The sequence below is a fragment of the Chelonus insularis genome, unplaced genomic scaffold (assembly GCF_013357705.1).
Source record: "Chelonus insularis isolate UGA/USDA-ARS -01 unplaced genomic scaffold, ASM1335770v1 contig_42_pilon, whole genome shotgun sequence".
In the NCBI taxonomy this organism is placed as follows: Eukaryota; Metazoa; Arthropoda; class Insecta; order Hymenoptera; family Braconidae; genus Chelonus; species Chelonus insularis.
The window spans coordinates 633,046-654,904 of NW_023276578.1; the positions used below are offsets into that span (position 1 = coordinate 633,046).

At 30.4% G+C, this 21,859-nt stretch overlaps 2 protein-coding genes across 2 annotated transcripts; both read right to left on the bottom strand.

Moving 5' to 3' along the window:
- Positions 1 to 995: 995 nt before the first annotated feature.
- LOC118069799 (phospholipase A1 member A) lies at positions 996 to 4,051 on the bottom strand. Its single transcript, XM_035088126.1, has 7 exons — positions 3,848 to 4,051; positions 3,168 to 3,294; positions 2,514 to 2,662; positions 1,991 to 2,245; positions 1,699 to 1,890; positions 1,398 to 1,566; positions 996 to 1,240 (listed from the first exon to the last, which is right to left on the bottom strand). Exons 1-7 carry the CDS (start codon positions 3,903 to 3,905, stop codon positions 1,126 to 1,128), a joined length of 1,065 nt encoding a protein of 354 aa, XP_034944017.1. The 5' UTR covers positions 3,906 to 4,051; the 3' UTR covers positions 996 to 1,125.
- Positions 4,052 to 8,818: 4,767 nt separating this feature from the next.
- Positions 8,819 to 13,565, bottom strand: VGlut (Vesicular glutamate transporter). Its single transcript, XM_035088121.1, has 9 exons — positions 13,476 to 13,565; positions 11,530 to 11,661; positions 11,190 to 11,425; positions 10,791 to 11,104; positions 10,544 to 10,718; positions 10,086 to 10,378; positions 9,589 to 9,969; positions 9,295 to 9,504; positions 8,819 to 9,198 (listed from the first exon to the last, which is right to left on the bottom strand). The coding sequence occupies exons 2-9, from the start codon at positions 11,601 to 11,603 to the stop codon at positions 8,974 to 8,976; spliced, it is 1,908 nt and encodes a 635-aa protein (XP_034944012.1). The 5' UTR covers positions 11,604 to 11,661; positions 13,476 to 13,565; the 3' UTR covers positions 8,819 to 8,973.
- Between the last annotated feature and the right edge of the window lie 8,294 nt (positions 13,566 to 21,859).

A 21,859-nucleotide genomic window follows, 5' to 3' on the forward strand; every position in this document is an offset into this window, starting at 1 on the left:
CAATTGAACTTACTCCTGAGTTACAAGGTTTCTATTTAAACCTTGCTAATTCTTCTACTGATTTTTCACGCTGCGTATAGTCTACTCTAGCGAGACGTAATTTCTGTATATCCTATCCCCTTCTAAGAACTGAACTTGCAATTCTCTCACATCCCCAAGGATTTTATACTCCACTGAAAAAAATCAGAAACTTTTATGGAAAGTGGGTATTTTTATTCACTTTTTTTATCATGTTTGTAACATATTTGGTTATATTAAAGTCAAGATGAGGAAAAAAATATAGCTTTGCTACACTTGAAATCCTTCGATTCCTAACAAATTTAGAATTTAAGACTCCTATTATGAACCTTTTTAATTAAAGCAGTAAGTCGTACAAACAATGAAACAATGAATGATCTGCAAACTGCATACTTTCAACAAATATTTGTTTCACGAGCGGCAGGTAAATTCATAAAAACATGTTCACTCTTCATAAAGAAGTTGAATTTTTGAAGGATTTTCCTTGTGCTAGTAGAATTATTGTGAAAAATTCTGCTGTTTGTATTGATTTACAATTTCTCCTAAGAAACCCTGCAGTTTTGAATAAATTACATCTGTCTAAAAAAAAAGATAGGTGAGGACAGACTTGTTAATTTATTTTGTTATGATTTTCCATTAGAAGAACGATTAAATGATTTTTTCATCAGATTAGAACAAACTGAATTAACAAAAGTATGGAGTGAAGAATTTGACAATGAACATTTATTGCTTTTAAAGATGATCGAAAAACGTTCAATAATTAATTATCGTCCCATTGCTTTCAAAGATATTTCATTTGCTTTTTACTTGCTGATAAATAGGATTAACATCAGCCAGTGTTGTTTTAATTTTAGAAATATCATCTAAAAGATATCATCGTATTCTTGTGTCTATCTAAATTATATTAAAATATGTTTATTAGTAATTGCAAAAATATAGTACAAAATAGTAAGACGTTTTTCTGCTTCAATCCAACTAATGTAACAAAATAAATGTGACTGTCACAAATGCAAACAACATACGTGAAACTTAGATTACATCTAATTATAATAGTTTTGATTCAACTTATTTATTCTATCAGAATATTAATTAACTGTTTTAATAAACTTAATACTGGCGGTAAGGCAATTGCTTCCGACTTTTCTGGTGTAGCTTTTTTCCGGGTAGTCCTTGGGCGTACGGTTTGCGTGCGTTTGTTGACAGATAGTAAATTCCTCGTGCGCTACAAGAATCAATGTAAACATTTAATGTAATTTTTAATTTAATAATTAAACTACATAAATTAAATTAATTAATTGTTTTTGTGTTTTAATAAAATATTAATACAATCACTCTTGATATATCTTAATTATTATGATCATTTTAATTTTTCAACATACGTATGTGGGGTATCCTCTCCCATCAGAATCCATTCGTGATCTGCTGGATTGCACCATCCTATCAGGTACGATAATAGGTTTGCGCAAGGTGCTGCCCAGAATCCTGCTTTTGTTGTGATGGACTCGATGTAGTAAGGAGTTACTTTGGTATGATCGCACGACAAAGTTTCTAAAGAAAAAAATCTCACTCATTCATGGGAAAAAATTATTATATTGAAAACTTTAATGCAAAGAGAAATTTGAAAGTTTTCAACGAAATTTAAAATTGACTCAAAGGAACTAAAATTATAAATGAACTCACGAAGAATTGAGGAAGTGGCGCATCCGGGCTGACTTGATCCACCGTTCACATAGAAATCCACATGTCCAGTTGGGCCCCACTGCCCAAGGATTCCTGCTCCCGTGTGGATCACATCGACAAAATGAGCGTCTGTTTGGTCCAGGTCTCGTGATCTGTTGCCATTCATATAGAAGAATATCGTAGGATCTAGGCCTAAAAACATATCCTAAATTCAATAAATGATGTCACCATTAAAAGAACAATTATTCTGTCAGTAGCTTCAAGCATTGTTCATCAACTACACTCTAGATACCCGTGATCCTTCCTAATTTGTCATCGGGTAAGTGGTTGGCTATCAAGCCGCCTATATGAGCACCAACACTGTATCCCAGCACGTGGATGCTCTCCACTGGGACGCCTCGTGGGTGATCCCTCAAGTACCTCACCAATTGAGCAATACATCGCGAACAAAAATCCGGTCCCCATTGCATTTGCGAAAGACATGGTTCACGCACCAATGAACCGTAATCAACAATTATTATATTGTAGTCACCCCGTTGGTAGTATGCTGCAAGATTAGTTAATTACATTTATAATTATATACGTTCTTAAACACTGTGCTCTTTTATCTATGTATCAAATAAACAGCACTGATTAAATTACTACCGCTAGTGCAATATACAATTGCATTTAACAAGCACTCTCACTTGCTTCCGGTCGACGGCCTTTAAATTCTCGCAAGTTCTCTATACCTTTCACGACAAATTTCCATGATGCTTTGTGATTATGAAAATAACAATGCTGAAAGTATTTCCATGTTTTATCTTTATTCTTACCATTTCTGAGATCAGTACTTGGTGCTAAATTTCTTCCTCCTCCGAAACCGTGAATTATAATCTTGGTTGGATGAGAACTGTTAAACGTGGTCGAATCCAAAGAGAAATAATTCCGGACGTCAAGGAGGACTGGTTTTTTTTGAGTCGTTCTGTAGATAATAAAATTTACATTACTTAATTATTAATGGTAATAGTCATAATCATATTCACACATTTAGAAAGAAAAAAAATCAAGTTGTAATTTATTTTATTCAACTTCTTTCTCTTTTATGAATAATTATAGAGACCAATAATTTTTTCACCATGATGTATCAGTTTTTGTTGAACTTAAACTTATATTTGACATTCAATAATAGATAAACAAACATTCTGGATTTTTCCAGTCTATGGAAAGATGATGAGTCAATTTTTGACTATAAAATATCATCAGTGAGAGTATTATGTCTGTGTAAATGTTGCTTATATGGTCACATCTACAGATAAAAAGCTGGAGAAAGGTGAATCATAGAATTGAGGTCACTTTCAGTTCAACATACGACGATCATGATCTTGAAATCAAAAGTTTTTTTCAGACTATTTACATACCTTGCAAATAATTAAGTCAAAAGAATTCCATTCTATTCTTTAATTTCTCTTGATAAGAATCATTCTTACCTTGTATACAAGTAGAACTCTATTTGTGGATGGGGACACGTGAACGGAGGTTTAGCACATGAGCTGCTGTTGAACAGATCTTGAAGTGTCTTTGGAGGTGCAGGCTTGTTTTGTGCTATTACATTGACTGCAAGAAAAAAATTCAACACATAATTAAATAAAAATAAAGATGAATCTGCAAAAAAATTACAAGACCTGATCACTGATTGATTAATAAGGTCTTCTACTTTATTACTAGCCAGAGGCAAAGGATTTCATAGCAACTTGACATTGTCTAGACCTATCAGACCGAGAAAAAGGACAGTTGTAAATGAGGCAAAGGCCGATTGAATTGGTGTCAAACATCATCTAATCAATGATTTAATCAGGTAATGTTCAATCGTTCAATTGAAAGCCTATCTTGAAGTAATAATTTCTTCAACATCAATCACTTTAATTAAATATAAAAAAGAAAATTAAAAAATCGTGTCGAATAGATTTTTTTCTCTTCGTTCTAAATATTTATATCACACAATCAATCATGATCACTAAACTTCCAAAAGATCTGATCTTGATGATTTGGAGATGATTTCTCTATTGAAAATTCACTGAACTTGTGTATGAAGTTGAATAAATATTTTATGTAAACAATAATATCATTTGAATGTTTGCGATTGGTAAACAAACCGGTGAATACTTACGAGTTTGATAGTACACGAAGAAAACAATCAGAAGATACTTCACAACACTAACCGCCATCTCCGGCACTCCCGGCGTTTGTGATATAACATCGGACGTGTTTACGAGGAAAAATCCGTAAAAGTGATTCTCGCTGGATGTCTGATTGTAAAATGTAAAGTCATCAGGGATCCAAGAGAATTTAGAAAGTAACTCGGGCGTTTCAATTCTTCCCCATTCACGGTCCAGGCACATATACTGGCGTTCAAATGAATGTCCAACGCATGCGTAAAAGAAAAACAATAATCACTCTTATGCACTTGTTAGATTATTTTACAGCTTGAAGACTCTTCAGCAAGAAACAACCGGTAACATTCACCAACCTGACAGAAATTTAGACTGAAAAATTTCCATCTCTTCATAGACAATTCTACCATTTTATTTCATTCTTGATACCAAGTTTTTTTTGCTTTATCCACCTTTGAACTCTGTAATAATTACACATTTAATTTATTTAATAATCATTTTATCACATGCTGGAGATTTTGCAATAGCGAGGATGACTTCGTAACGTTTCATTTGGCCTATAAATATTACGTGTGTTTGGAAATATCTCTTGGACAGTGTTGGGAATTTTTTAGCATACATATCATTCTTAACATATAACATACGTCGTCACAAAGAAACAAGAAAAATTAGTTAACAATAAAATACCTTATTCTCATCATAAATTACGTGCAATACTTATAATCTTCTTTTAGAAAGGTTTCCAACCAAGTATGAAGTACGTTTCATTAACATGTCCCTCATGGATAATATTTATTTTGCCATGGTTCATAAGATTATTACAATAAATAATAAAATCATTCAAAGGAAAAAATACACAAAAAATTGTAATAAAAAAAGAATGAAAAAATTGAAGGCAATTTTCAAAAGATTGGCTTACACTTTATTGTCAATGTATCAGTATTTTTTCTTTGTATAATCATTAAATAATAAACCCAGATTATAATACATACATATTTTACATATAATTATGTGGTGTAATCATTAACAAACCAGACTAGTTTACATTGGCAAGTAACAATAAATTTTTGTCTTAATTACATTACTACTTGAGATGACGCTAATAATGTCATTAGTCTCCTGAAATAATGATTATTATTTTATTGTCAATCAGCAATCGAAAATTCTTTGTAACTTTAAAGCAAGAAGTGCTAATGAAGGCATCATGAAGCAACCTGATATCTAATGGTAAGCTGTTGTAAGCTTGGAATACATTTATATATATATAACATTTATATATTTAAGCAAGATTATTTTTTATAATTTTATTTGTTATATGAACTGTAAATATTTGATTCTTTACATGTTTTCTATTAGAATTAGAATTCTTTGTTTGAATTAAAGTTTAATAAAAATGATAAAATCCATCAGAAATCACCCTAATTAATTTATTAATTGAACTATAAAGTCTGCATGAAATAATTTATTCTCAATTTATTGTCTTTGTAAAGTTAATCATTTTTATTGTCAGTATAATTATTATTGGAACATTTCATAAGCATAAATATTGTATGAAATTAAATCTTTTCTCATTACATTTTTGTTTAAATTATTTAGTCGACATGTAAAACTTCAGAATAATTTTTAAATATGTACACACATTTATCAATTATTTAGATAAAAAAAATAGTTACTCAATTAATGAGAGGAATAACTCTCTGCAAATCATATTTTATTTCCTGTTGATGGAAAAGATATGGCATGTGAATTATATCTAATTTTTTTTTATTTTCAGTTAACCACAAAATTCATGCAGTATTAAATAGAAATCTATGTAATACACTTTAACAATGACATTCAAACATAATAACCAGGTTTATGAATTATTTCACTATCAACTGATGTAACACTTTTTGATGACATTCTATATTCTAAAGAATTATTATTTAATATTTTCAAAATTTTTGTTACTTTATTTAAATATATTTTTCCGATTTTTTCCAAAAGAGAGAAATTTCTATCATCTACTTATGTAGAGGTACAACGTGTATTTTTCACATAGAAAATAAATCATTTTTATATACAAATTGAATGAGTTAACTAAGCAAACCACTTTCATTCATTCTTCATGTACTTATTAATATTAATTAATTATCATTTTTGCACCCTTTGTTAACTACAATAATTAAATAGTGAAAATCTGGAAACAAGTCTCATAAATTTAGTAAATAATTTAAATAATTAATAATTAAATCCTAATCATAAATAATAACATTTTTGATAAGTGATCTAGAGTATATAATTCACTCATCAAAAGTGATTGAATATAAATATTGTTTATTAATTATAACTAAGGTGGGTTGCAAAAAATCTATTATTTTTCTTTCTCGGCACTTCACTCTCTCAAATATATATTTATTGTCGTTAAATTATTAATGATTCTTCTTAATATATAAATATATCAGTATTATTGTTCGAACAGCATTAGCACTTAGCTCAAGTATTATTTCTTTGCAAGAAATTATAATCGTAGATATCATTTTCTTTCGGCTTATTAATCAACCTTCATTACTATTAGGCCAATCACTACTCCGTTATTATCATTAATTTTATATATATTATTAAGTCTGAAAAAGTCTGAAAGGAATGAAGCTTCTTTTTCAATGATCTATTGACATTTTCAGGATATAATGGACTGTGAATTAGAGTGAAAATTTTTAATTTGTGAATTAAAACTTTTAACACTCAAATCACAGAATAAATAAAACATTTTTTTTGATTTTAAATCTTTCTCAAACATTAACATTTTTTAGACTTTTATGAACAAAGCATTTTAGAATTTGAATTTCAATTTCAATAAACTTTCTCAAATATTGGTAACCTGATTTCTTTTTCTGTTAACCAAGCATTGTTAATAGAAACTTTCAAAAATTATTTGACAGTTAAATTAAGACTTGACACATATAAGATAAATGATTTGTTGTAAAGTAAATAATTTACAGTCACAAGTGAGTGTAAGTCATCAAGTAAATGAATATTCTTTTTAACATCTCGCTCTTTATAACTTATATTCTTCAGGCATTAACATTTCAATAATTCACTAGTTATATATGTATTGCATTTTTTTACAGCCGGTCTCATGACACGCGTACAACGCACTTCATCAACACCGGAAAGAGTATAATTATACGTCATGTATGTTTAAGTAATTGATAATTAATATTTTTAATATAATATTTATATTGTACGTATGTGAATAATTTTTTTTAATTTTTCGCAATGTTTAATATTCGTCTCAAAAAGGTCTCGCATAAATTGACTAATTTTTTGTGATGATTTTCACTTACGAGCAACAAAAACAAATTGTTTATACATTTAATCTAAAATAGAGCAATAGATTCATCGATTTTTTTATTCATACGCTCATCATTTAAACTTCTAAATATATTGCAATTTTTTACGCTAAAAAGTATCAACTCATAAATAGTCTTTATGTATTATCACCCTCTTCACATTTATTCTGATTTAACGTGAAAAAATGCACTCTACTAGTGATAAATAATATCGTTAAATCTACACTGTGAAAAAAATTTAATTTATTGCAAAAAAATTCTTTTCAATTAATAGCAAGTATTGATGATAGCGTATTATGTTTCCATTTATTAGCATACATTTTTAAATTCATTTTCTCAAATTGCTTTTTTTTTTTATTGGAAATCATTGCTCATATTATATTGACTACGTAAATTTTCTCCAACAGTCTAAACAATGATTTAATCTTTCCTAAACAGCATCAGTTTTAATTATTTTGTATATATTCATAATTGAAAATATTAAAAACTGAATGTTTCCATTATCGATTAATTTTTTTTTTTTGATTATTTTTATAAATATAAACATGATAATTAAACATTTATTATAACTACAAAAATTGATGACTAATTACGAATTATTATAAATAAATTTTTTTCTCAGTGTATAAAAACGAATAAAAATGATTTCTAAAATTAATCTTTCAATAAACATTTATCTTTCTTTTATACATATAAATATTTAAATTATTTCTAATACTTTCATCGTTTGTATTACTTTCATGATAATATACTTTCATTGATCATTATACTTTCATTATATTCACCATTGAATTTTGTTTAATTTTTTTTTAATTTTTATTACTGAATGTTTCTTTGATTCATTTTCGAAATGTTTGACTGTACTCTTCTATTTTATTGTTAGATTATTAATTTTACATCATTTCATACCTAAAAGTATCAGCCAATTGTGCTTTCAACTCGTTATTATTGTCGTTAAAATAAATATAATCTTATATTGTCTTCATTGTTTAAATATGCTTTTATAAAATACGTATTTTATTTAATGGTGCGATCGAAAACAAGTGCAATTCGTATATTTTATTTTTTACAATAAATAAGTTAATAAATATCAATTGAAATATAACACTTAAAGAGCGTCTTCTTATTTTATTGTCATTTCTATTATTTTTCTTTATTTTGTAAATATTTTTTGTAATTATATTATTGAAAATTTATAAATCTTTTTGTTGCATAAAATTCGATTTTATATATCTGAATCAATTCCATATGAATAAGAATTTAATTTTATCATGGTTCAATTTTTTTTTACATAATCATGAAGTGCCAATTATATTGATAAAAAATAAGGTACTTGTTTTAATTATTTAATATTATGTACTTTCATTAGTTTGTAATACTTTCTTTGTTGACTTATAGCACTATTATCTGTCCTCTTAGGTATATTATTTACTTGTAAGAGGAATTATTTTTTATACTGTTCATTGTCATAATTTTACTTCAATCATCCGGATTTTACGTTCATCTTCATTATTTCTATCCCATAAAATTCTAGAGTAATTAATTTATTATGTTTGAACCTACTACCCGTTAACAATTTTAATAAAATCAATAAGTGATATGGAGAAATATTTTCCATGATGTTACTAGTAGTAATTATTTTTTTTTTGTCAATTTTATGGATAGTATCGAGTCCGCAAACGACGTTAGCAAGAAAAAATCTAGCATTGCATTAACCAAATTTATAAAACTAACCTGATCGTTTGGATTTTTTATCAATCTGCTGATTACTTAAATTTTGGAGCAGGATATTATTCCCATTGTCGATCTTGCATCACATCGTGCGAGTAATCATCTAACATTGGCGGCTGGACCTGAGTTTCCTGGATGTCACTTGCGAATGGGTTTGTTGAGTGAAAGGGATTTGTATTAGTTTCCGTTGATCCATAATTAATTACAGGTTGAGAATAGTTGTTACTCTCATTTAGTTGTTCACTGTTATTCCAAGCTGCATTTACATCCAATGATGGTTGTTTCTATAATAATACCCAATAATTAATTTACTTTTATCTGTACTTCATCAATTCTATTGATGGAAATATTTAAAATAAAAAAAAATGCGCGGTATTTACAATAAATTCCGACTGCATTGTCTTCGGTGGTGGAGGTACTGGCGGTTTAGCTTGTCCCAACTCGTCGAGTGGATTCCAACTTTGTTGTTCTTCTGCTGACGGATCTGCCCAAGGTTGCAGCTCTCCAGAACAAAATATCGCATAGAATGTTACTCCGAAAAAATGTACACATGCAGCCATGATAAAAACATTCCTCCAACTGTGAGCATCCTAAAACACATCATTAAAATATTATTGTCTTGTGCTCAGTGATTTATTAATTAAGTTATTCAGTTAATTAAGACTGATATTTACCTTATTTGTTGTAATATTATCCACAAAAAATGGAACAAGCAGTCCAGCAATAGTCCCAATTCCATTGGACATTCCCATGAGAATACTCGCGTATCGAGGAGCAATGTCAAGATGATTAACGTTGAAACCGGAAATGGCGAATCCACTGCAAGCGACTCCAATCGCCAAGGCAACAGTGGCAGCAGTACCATTTTTATGGGTGGTTGCGTGGGCAACGACTAGGAAGAAAAGAGCTTCCATACCGAAGCCTCCACAGTTGAATACCTTTCTGACGTTTGTTGTCGTCATAATCTCACGCTTTCGTAGATGATCCGCAAGCAAACCTCCGCAAGGTACAATTATTGTCATTAGTAGATGAGGCAGCGATCCAATTATGCCAGTCTATTAACAAAACCACATGATTTCCGTCAATCATTTATGCCGATTCTTAAAGCACTGAATAGAATTTTTCATCATAAATACTTTAAAAGAATTCTAAAAAATTATCTTTTAATTACCTCAACCATGGGCATGTTAAACGCTTCATGCATAAAACGAGGTTGAAAAAGGACAAGTAAATAAAAGTTCCATGAACGACAAAAATTAGCAACGATGATAGCATAAACAGGCATCGATGTAAGAAACTTTCTCCATGGAGTTGAGGAAAATGTAGGCATTGGTAAGTTATTTTGTGCTTGTCCTAATGAATCTTCAATATAACGCAGTTCACGCGCAGAGATACAAGGGTGTTTCGAGGGTCTTTCAAACCCAAGCCATAACCAGAACCCCCACCAGATAAGTCCACTGATGCCTGAATAATTCAAACAGAAAATTAATTTTTTTCTCAATCAACACGTAACTTGTCTATTACATAAATAAAATTATTTCAATAAATTAAAAATGAAGTATAAAAGAATAAAGAGAAAATGAGGAATCAATGGTTGTTTTGTAATTGATAAGGCGAAAGAATAATTACCATAAAAGTAAAACGATGCCGGCCAGCCGAACCAATTCGTAAGATAACCAGAAAGTGGTAGACCAATTACGACAGCTGCATATGAACCACAAAAGGCGAGAGTAGCTAGTCGCGATCTCTCTAACGGAGGCGCCCAGTACTTCCAGATTCCGTGACAAGCTGGATAAGTCACACCCTATTGATTAAAAAGCAAACTTAATAAAATGAATAATAAATTTTAAAAATGAATATTAATACAATAAATTACCTCAGCAAGTCCTTTGCATATTTGAACACCCATATCAACTATTGGGTCCACTGCAAGTGCTCCAGGCACAAGTAAATTAAGGAAAGATGATACTGCTATTGCCAATCCAAATATCCTATTAGCAGGATAAAGAGAAGCTAGAAATCCTCCGGGCACTTGGGTGACTAGATATCCCCAAAAAAATGATGAATCGAGAGCACTTTCTGTTGCAACAGTCCAATTAAATTTTAAAACACCTCTTTCATCTGTGTCGTTCTTCATAGCTATTTTAGCCATTCCCATGTTGCATCTCATTCCGAATGAGATGACGAAACCTGAGAAATGATTTTAGAAATTATTCTATATACTTTCACTTGAATGTTCAATTAATATTTCTGATTGATTATTATATAATCTCACCTAGGCAGGCAAGAACAGCCATCGTGTACCTCTTGGATAAACAAGGACATTCTGGCATGCAGTATGTGTCAATGTGGCGTAAAGGTGGTCTTTCCGGTTCGGGCAGCGAGTCAAACGATGTACGTCCATCGAATCCTCTTTCATCCTCGAATCCCATATTATCTTTGCTACGTTCATCATTTGGCATTGCAAACTCTTCATAGCCTTTATTATTACCTACCCTAATCGTTCGGAGCCTAAAAAAATAAAATCAATAGATACTTTTGTCCTTACAAGCATGAATATAAAAATGGGTATATGAGAAAAAATATTGAAAAATCTTCCAACGAAAGCTTCTTACCCAGCAAGTTTGTCTGAGGCTTTAGATTTCCAAGACTCGAGGGCTCCGAGACCCGCTGCCGCGAATCCGGACATCTTGAAATTATTGGGGTTGCTTCAAATTTTTCCTATCTATCTTGATGTTCTGCAGCCCCTATCATCAAACATTTTACAAATTATAATCTAGCATTTCTCCATTTACATAAGCATTTGAAATAAAAAAATAATTTGTTCCGTTATCAATAAATCATTCTTTTATGACTTGGGGAATATTTCCTCAAATTGAACCTGAACTTTAGATCTCTCTTAGAGGGAATTATCAATTAATTATGTTATCAATTGCTTCTGTTATATAAACATAAAAAAGAAAGTAAACTTATTTATCACATCTATATAAATAAAAAATAAAACCGATTACTGAATGGAGTAAAGATTTATTTTTATCATTTCGAGAGAGTGAAAATAATTCATTCCACTTTCATTTTATTGCCCAATTCAGTAAAATTTTTCAATTCTCCAAATAGCATAGTGTATGGAAAATAGATGAAGATATATTGGAAATGATTGTCCCTCAGTTATATATAAAGTACTTGGGCAAATGCGTTACGTCGACAAGTGAATCTATAGGGGTTGAATTTTCTAGTAGGGATCTGTTTATTCAGAGTAGTAGACCATCTACCCCCTAATCCCTCTCTCGAGGGATTGTCCCTTGAGAATAGAAAATGGTGAAGAGACGTACTGACTCCTCTACTGCTCCAGATACAGCTGATAGTAAAGATAATATCAGAAAATTAAAAAGTTGCTTTTAAATATGTTTGCTGTGCTCTCTGTCACATGTTTTACAACTTCATATTATAATTAACTAATTAATTAACACACAAAAAAAATCAATTCAAGCTAATTTTTAAAATGCTTTTTCCAATGTCTTGGCATATTTTTAATTACAATTTTTCTATCTATTTAATTCAATTTAATTGAAAAATTATATATATTGAGTTTAGGTAAGTCCAAATAGAAAATAGAATAAATCTATTTAGAAAAATGATGAATTTATTTATTTTTTAAAGTATGGTTACTTTGATGGAAGCAAAAATCGATTCGTAAAATTATGACAATATAATAATGGTATTTATATAAAAAAGTGACACGTGACATAACAATGAGAACAAAAAACACTGCACGTGTTGCAAAGCAAGGATGAGTCTTTTCACGGTGACCAAGGGTGGCGGGAAGTCAACGTAATGGACTGTCACGATATAGTTGATCAATTCGTGAACGTTTCAGTGTTAATGACTCATATCTTTTTTTCGACTTTTTATCATCCCCTCGTTATCTCATTTTCATCTCGATTATATTCAACTTCCGTCAGAAGTCATCACAAAAAAAAACATTAATTAAAAACTCCATGTTACACGTAATATTTGTTTGCTGTTAAATTGGCCATTCCGAGTGATCAATAGAATTAACAAAAAATAAAAAGAAATCAATAAATGTAAAAAAAAAAATCAAGGACGTCTCACTAAGTCATTCCAAAAAATTTCGCGAGTATCGATCCACTGTACAAATAACTTATTCATCAAATTCCATCTGAGAAACTGCTTCAATAAAAATGCACTTAATTTTTTTTATTGACATTTATAATACAATAAATAAAAAGAACAATCAATTTTTCTTCCACTGAAATATTTTTTTTTCACATTTTTCTAATAAATTAATTTCAAAAATGGTAATTAAAATAATTCACATTCAATAAAACCACTGACATGAATGCACTGAAATATGATAATTATTCATCAAGCTTGAATTAATATCACCATTATTATTATCCACAAAATAAAACTATAGATTCAAAAAAAAAAAAAAAATTATTTTAATAACTTGTAGCAATCATTAACCATCATTAGCACCAATAAAAGTATAAACAAATCAATCAAGGCTAATAAAACTGAAATAAATGACAAAACTCACCAATAATTAAGTCTCAGTATGATAAGTGCGGACTGGGTTCGAAAGCGCGGGATACGCGACGAAGAACGTCGTCGTCGTCCTCGACGTCGGTGGACTCGTAACCTTTGGTTCTGAATACTTGGCGTCAGCGCGTTTCGACGTAGCATTGTGATTGGTTGTACATCCTCGTCGCATCGATATCACTGGCCAATGATAGCACAACTAACCCCTTCTTAAATTGACCCTAGGCGGAGCATTTCTCGGTCATACGTGTGATAATAATAATGATAAGAAAGAAATAACACTCGCAGATGATGTTTCGACATGCCTAATGACTAAAAAAGTTAAAATCAGGAGAAAATTATTCTAATTGATAATAGTTAATCGATACACCAATAATTTCATTAACTATCTCTTCAGGGAAAAAGATTACCATTCCTTCTCTCTCATTTTCATTAACAAACGATTTTATTTCATTAGAATTAATCACCAAAGTAATTCATTTTTTCAATTAAATGTTTTATAACTTTGTAGAGTTATTTTTTAATTAAAAATATTAATGAATTCTTATTAATTTTATATAAAAAATCATTCATCAATCGTTAAATAAAATTAATATTTTAAATAGCAAAAATTTGTTGGAATAAATGAAGATGATCATGAACATTGATAAGCTTTTCCCCTTTGAGTCGTTTAAAGAGAAGTATCTTACCAAGTGTGGCCGATTCTCGGCAGACTGAGAAAAATAGCAGAGAATGGTTTGTGCTAAATAAAGTAGAAACAAATCTAGATAAAAAATAAAAATAATTTCCTAGAAGTTCCTTCAAATATTGATATTTTTATTAAAATAGAAAACACTTATCCTTGTTAGTGAATACCATTAATAAATAGACAAATGAAAAAAAAAATTCATGACTGCTAGAAATAAAGTCATTAGGAGACTTCTGACTTAGCGATAGTGATCGGAAGCAAAGTCAATTGTAACAGAGCATGATGGAGAGAGGATGAAATGTGTTCTTGAAAATAGAAAGAAAAAGGGCGTTATAAGAGGGGCTCAAATCCTTCGCTAGACGTTAGGAGCTAACTCGTATTGTTACAAACAGAGAGCAGTCGACGGGGTAGGCACCCTCTCAGCGGTTGCCAGGAAATATCGATCGGCAAACCGGGGGATGGATGTTGGCCCGTACCGCTCAATGCTTCTTCTCTCTACGTCGGCACAAACTCATACCTCATCTCCTAGCCTATGCTTTTGTCCTAGATATCTTGGATTTTACTTGGCGCGCTATATTTGCTCATAGTGCACTCATCGCTATTAGTGTTCCCACAAGTTAGACTTGGTCTCCAACGTCCAGACTTGCGTTAATCCCATGGGTACACAGCCTCTCCTTTATATTCTCCATCCTTCAAAGCTCTCCAACTACCCTCAGAGAATTTCATTAGGGAGAGACAACCTACTTGAAAAGGACTACTTGTCCTTTATGACACACAGACTGTTTATAGGACGAAAATTTGAGTAGTTTGAATAAATTTTGAATTATTCGATGATTAATTCAATAGCATCTTGCTGGACTTAAATTCAAATTTAACCACCATTTGCTGATATTTAGAAAGAAACTTAAAAAATACTATTCAATGTAGGTTTTGTATAATTAGGTTGATGATAAAGTATTTTTTTCAGTCTAGAAGCTTTTGTGAAATACGGCCATTCTATCAATGCTTTTGACTATTATATTTTATTTTTATGATAAATATGACAATTCCTCATTAAAAACCCACGCGAAACATTGAAACAGTAAAAATCGTTGATAAAAAAATTTATGAGCACTAAAATATAATAAAAGCATAGAAAAAAACATGTTATCAATTATGTTGGAAAATAGATGTTATGTGTTTGATATAAGTTGCGATTACACTTTTATCGACCTAGAACGAGACCCCCAACCAAGTCCTAATTGAGCAGATATCGTGTTAAGACTTTAACGATGGCTGGAGATACATTTATCATTATAAATGTATGTGTCTATCTTGATGTCACATACTTAAAGCACGACCCAGGGTTTACCTTAATGGTCTCGATGAATGACAAAAGCGTAACGGATCGATTATTCCCTTGATTCTGTTCATCCCTTCTTCCCCTTTCTTTCAAATAAATATTTTCTCAATTTTCATTACATTACAGCTGTAAATTATTCATTACTAAATATAATATTTTATCATTTGATTTAATTATTAATTACATTACTAGATTATTTCTAATCTACTAAGTCAGTTAGTAAAATTATAATTTTCATTCAATTATTAAAACATTCTTTCACATCTTTATATTTTTTTTGCATAGATTTTTTTCTTTTACTTCTGCTAGACTTGAGATATTGATTTAACATTGATTTTAATTCACTATCTGTCGATTCCAAGCATTCTTTACAATGAACTTCATCACTATCAGATATCTCCTGATGTTTAATTCGAAAATTTAAATACTCTGCTAAATGTTTAGCTGCAAGATTCTTATAATAACAACAAGAGTACGATTCTCTTGGAGTAAACGATGATCTTCTTAATTTTCTAGCATCACAGACTAAATACTCTGATGGTCTTCTTCTCATATATTTCCGATGATATAATCGCTTTTTAGCAGCATCACAATCACAGCTATTCGAGGAAATATTCATAGACTGATAAGAATTAGCTGTCCGTGGATTTGTCCAATCGTCTCGTACATTATTTTGATCCCTGCAACAAGTGTACTCTGATCCTTGTAACTCTTTATTAATCACTCCTGTGCTATATTTAGTATATGAATTTTTAGGCTGTCGATGAAAGCTAGGATTGATGTTTTCTCTCTTCAAGCTTCTCGAGGCATGATCGGAATATTTATTATCAGTAACAGCATTACTAGGTTTAGACTTTTGCATTGGATCAATAGAATTATAATTTGGCATTCGATTATTACATGATTTTGGAGCACAAAATGTTGAGGTGGTATTTTCATTTTTCTTTGTCAATTTAAAAATACGTGTTTTCAATAAATGCTTTAATTTCTGCAAAACAGCCCTCGGAAAAATATTTTTCAAGCCTCGACACATGGCTGATATAAAGGCTCGAATATTGAAATGCCTTCGAGGACGGTTATTAGGTTTTTGTGCTTTTTTTTTATCATTGAATGATTGATTTTTTGGTAGTGGGATTGTAAAATTTTTATTCAGAAAAATATCTGAATCTGAGGAGCATTGGCATATAGAAGTTAAATCGTCCAACGAGATATTACTAGAATGAGAATCTGTATTGTGATAATTTATTTTCTTTTGTGAGACGGATCTTGGTTCTTTCGAAATATGAGATACCTTTTTTGCAGTAACTGATGGGTTTTTAGAAATAACTGACAAGTTTTTGGAATTGTTATTTAATCCACTTGTAACAAAATCGTCAACTCGTATACTTTCTTGTTGAGAGACAGAACTTTTTTTCCTCACTTCTGGTAATCCTTCTGTAATATTTCTACTGAAATAGGATTTCGTTTTATTTTTATTGACATCCTGTAAATTTAAATCCTCTTTTTGTAACAAACTCTCGATTTCTCTCTTCCTTTCAGGAGTTGAAGTTCTGTTATTCTCTTCAATTTCATCTAAAAGATAAAAAAATTCACACTTGTGATTTGACTTCTCTCGTTCTGAACTGGACAAACGTTTTTTTATCGGCCCTGTTGAGTCCTTTGAATTCTTTCTGTCATAGACTGATTGATTTCTATCATCAACATTCAGCATCTCAATCATTTTTTCAGATGAATTTTCTTCATCTTCATCACTTTCAGAGCCCAAATTATAATTCTTTTCTTCAATTTCATCAATAGTATAAATAGGTTCATCATGTTTTTGTACAGTATTTAAATAGCTTTGTCTGTTTTCCACTTTAATGTCTAAATTTGTGTTAGAATTCGATTTTATTTTATTTTGATTACCATTTCGTGTTTCAGAATTTTTCTTTAATAAATTTCCGACTTCCTTCATCTCCTGTGAAATACCATTATGTTCATTATCTTCAATTTCTTTTTTTACATTAAAATATTCACTTGTATTTTCGAATTTATCTTCTGGTGAATCAGACAAGTTATTTTCCTTTGCCGCTGCTAAAATTTCTGAAAGGTTTCTACTAGAATATGATCTTATCTTATTTTTATCAAATTCCTGCATTTCAAATTCTTCTCTGTTTAATAAACTCTCTATTTCTTTCTTTCTCTCTGGGGTTGACGTTCTCTTAGTCAATTCAGTTTCATCCAAATCATAAAAATGATTAAAGTTATTTTCGTATTTGTCGCTAACCTCAGCCTTGATATCTTCTACGGGAATGACTCTTGTAATTTTCGAAGCTAACGATATACTAGAACTGACTGGACTACGGACAACATGATTAAGACTTGATGAATCATCATTCATTTTGTTACGGTCTTCTGTAAGATCGACGGAAGTCTCGGCAATAAATTTTTCTTCTTCTGCCTCTCCAACATTACACAAACAAATTTGGTCTTCATTTTCTTCCAAAATTGTCTTCAGTAATTCAAGAACTCGAACTTTTTCCAAAATATCATATTCGGCTTTAGATATCGTTGAATCGGTTTCTTCTAAATTATAATTATTGATTGCTTGAGTTGATATTGAATTATTTCCATAATATAGTACGTCATCTCTAAAACGTATTGAACTAAACTCTTTCATTTTATTATCATTTTGCATTTGTTCTTTATTGCCAATTGAACTTTGTCTATTAATTCTCATTCTTTTTTTATCTTCTTTGTTATTAATACGACTTCGAAAATTTGAAAAAATATTTTCAGGGCCGTTGGTAATATTTTGGAAGGATCCAGTTGAGGTGGAACAATCGCAAGAATTTTCTGAATTACATTCTTTCAAAAGTTGTTTTTCTCTTATGACGAAATCGTTGTCATTCTTTGTTGAACTTAAAATATCCTCCAAGAATTCTGAAGGTGTTGGAAGTGTGTTTATAAAGTTATCATCATCTGGATCTTTGTCTAAATTAGAATTACGAATTACTTCTTGAGTTACTTCGTCAATATTTCCATTAGAAATTTCATTAAATGTGGAATTAAAACGTGAGCTGCTTTCTACATCGTCTCTTTCTAGCTTACTAGCTTCAATAGATGTTGAAAGTCTTTCAAGGTCTTGTAAATCACTACGAGATATTTTGACTCGATCAATAAATAAATTAGTCATGGATCCAACATGATCTTTCGTTTTTAATTTAAGATCAATATATTTTTCTCTTAATTTACAAAACAATCCACATGTATTAGTATTCTTTTTATTTAATTGACATAAAATATCATCAAATGAGAAACAAGTATTTTGCATTGCAATTTCAAGTTGCTTTAGTTGTTCTACTAGATCGAAGTTACTCGAAGTCGAATCAATTTTAATCTTCTTACGAATAACATCTTCACAATTACACAGTGATGATGGTTTATCAACTCTTTGGTAACCACTCGGCTTACTAACTGCAGTCATTGAATCGTTATTCCTTGTATAATTTGGCAATGTAGGCTTTTCTAATTTAAAAGGCGAATATTTTGATGAGTTACCAAGAGCACTTTTCTTCTCCTTTACAGATCCACTCCCTTTAACTTTATGAGGTTCAATATTATCCTGAGTTTTGGAAACTACAAATACTGATGAACCTGAGCCGTAAAGAATATTTAAATGATCTTGTTCAAAAGTGTTAACACTATCATTATTTTTTGAATGTTCATCATCTGAAGAATTAGATGTAATGTTATGATTGTCATGACTACTGACAGTTATTGATTCAATAGATGTATGGGATAGTGATTCACTTCCATCAATGTATTGAGAAAACTGATCACTTTCATTAAATATATTTAATTCACTAATGTATGGAGAAACATGTCGTCCATGTCTTATAATTTCCCAGTCACGACAGATTTTATTGAGTCTATTATTTATAACGATTGCATTGATAAAACAATCAATCAAACCATCTTTAATCCAATATTTAAATGCAGGTTTAATGATTCCTTGAACTATTCCTACATCTTTAGGGCCAGAGTGTCCATATATTTTTGATAGAGAACCTTGGTCGAATTGTGAGGATAAATTTTTCTTCTGGCTGTAAACCAATACCTCCATTCCTTCATACACACTTCTTTCCAAACTAGGCACGAATAAATTTTTAATTGAGTCCACATATGAGCCATATTTATCAAAGTCAAGTCCACTACTGGTAATATTGTTGTGAGGAGAATTCTAAAACAGTAATAATAATAGAAAATATCAAAATAGATGATAAAATTGGTTATGTTTGTTTATCATGCTTTATTTTCATGAAAAAAATTACCAAGTTAATATCCACGTTGGTACTTGGTACATACAATTGGTCTTCATTCATATTAACTACCCGCAGTCCACCATTGAATTAATTCTGGTGGACTTTCTTCGGTCTCCAGGGACATTCATTTCGTTCCTCACCCGACCAACATCATTGAATTCCAACCAAATGAAGTTGACGATTTTACTAAAACACTATCACATCAATTATTATATAATTTAATATAATCAATGTTTCAGACAGTATTCCAATAATTATTATCATTAAAAGTTATTTACTGTTGACTATTTTTATTAGTTTTAAATAGCTTAAATAGTTATTTTTATATCAATAAAAAAGGGAAAATAATAAAATTTAAATATAAAATCAATAAAGAGATAGTTGGGATTAATATTGATTATTATTTCAATTCCACTTGATCCTTAAAAACGGATTAAAAAATGAAATAAATAAAAAGTTTACGAAAAATGGTGACAAATTTTGTACATTTATAAATAATTAAAAATTTTTTAATTGCAACAATAATAATCAGATAAAATTGTTCAGAGAATTTTTCTCTCTAGCTCATATTATAGACAAAGCGATGGAAATAAGTTTAAAAATGTCAAGCTAAGACTATAATTTATACAGCAAACTTCATGAGATGAAGATTTGTGTACCAAAAAAGGGTATCAAGCATGAAGTGAAACGAGGTTTAGCAAAAGAGTAGCAGAGCAGTTCTCGTTCATGTTCGAGTGGGTGATGAGAGGAAAAAGGGTCTAAACGAGGGAGATAAAATCGGGGGTAACTCATTCAGATAGTGGCCAGAGCAAACTCCACTGGTGGCGCGTTCGTGGGGGATCAATACTCGCGACGCCGAGACGACAGAGGAGAATTACTCTTGTACCAGGAATACGTATCTATCTATCTATATATCTTAAGTGTTACTCTTTCAAACCGAGAAGAGGATTTGGAACTTGGGAATAAAGCACCGAACATCAGTGTTGCAATAAAGTTGGAAAATCAGCCGTAAGGTTGCTCGACCTTGCTCATGTTCTAATTCTTATGTTCTTTCACACCTTTTTGCTTTCTCTTTTTCATCTATACTATCAATGAGTTGGTTATTTATCTCCAAAAAATTTTTATCAGCAATTTGATGAAGCTATTCTCATATTAATAAAATGATTAACGCTTGGAAATAGAGCAAAAAATATAGTTAAAGAATAGACAAAGAAAAATAAATGAAGCTGCAAGGCTGTAAGTAAAACAATTAAAGATGATATCACTGATAAAGGGAAAACTTTAGAGAATGAACCACGACTGCACAGAAAGGATTGAGAAGAAAATTCCGAAGATGGTTTACATCGATACGATTCGATGTACATCGATAATAATCCCACATGTGCAAGAATCTTTGGTATTACAAGTATTGGACAAAATTGCTAGAATTCAAACTCACACTTAAAAATGCTTTAAACGATTGAAAGAGATGTGTAAAAGTATTCACTATCATCCACGATAACAATTCCACTAGTAAAAATAGAATTTAATATTCATTGAATTTCTTATCAATCTAAACAGAGAATGTTTCAATGTTCAAAATAAAAACAAACGTTTTTCAAATATTTGAAATGTACGTAGGTAGATACTTTTGATAAAAGCACGATACATACGTCATTTAATACAAAACATGGAATAAAAATTTTAATTCCAGTTGATTTGAAATTATTTGGATCAGTTCATATTGAAGATACTTGAAAGAAAACAAAATTTTTGTTCAATTTTAATCACAGCAAAATACAGAATATTTTTTTTAGAAAATAATTGATATAAAAAATGGAATATTTTCAAATGACAGAAAAAAAAGAAAATGTTCTGGTGAACCTTGACGATGAAAACACAATAAACAACCTGCTTTCTGGTCGACATAATGATTCTAAAAGGGGTCCTTTGATCTTTCGATCCCCCGCAGAAAGTACCCACCACCGCAACTTAATACAGTTTGTAACTCAATCTTTGCTAGATGGTTTGATAGGAAATGGAACAAACCGTTGATTGGTACATAATAA

What these genes read in the sequence shown, in the direction of transcription:
- LOC118069799 (XM_035088126.1), bottom strand. Translation starts at nt 3,905, where the DNA reads ATGGCGGTTAGTGTTGTGAAGTATCTTCTGATTGTTTTCTTCGTGTAC. An exon ending in CTTCGTGTACTATCAAACTC is followed by an intron (nt 3,295 to 3,847) that starts GTAAGTATTCAC and finishes TTTTTCTTGCAG; the next exon opens with TCAATGTAATAGCACAAAAC. An exon ending in GGAGAGGATACCCCACATAC is followed by an intron (nt 1,241 to 1,397) that starts GTATGTTGAAAA and finishes TGATTCTTGTAG; the next exon opens with CGCACGAGGAATTTACTATC.
- VGlut (XM_035088121.1), bottom strand. Translation starts at nt 11,603, where the DNA reads ATGTCCGGATTCGCGGCAGCGGGTCTCGGAGCCCTCGAGTCTTGGAAA. An exon ending in TATGCAAAGGACTTGCTGAG is followed by an intron (nt 10,719 to 10,790) that starts GTAATTTATTGT and finishes TTTAATCAATAG; the next exon opens with GGTGTGACTTATCCAGCTTG. An exon ending in GGCATCGTTTTACTTTTATG is followed by an intron (nt 10,379 to 10,543) that starts GTAATTATTCTT and finishes TGAATTATTCAG; the next exon opens with GCATCAGTGGACTTATCTGG.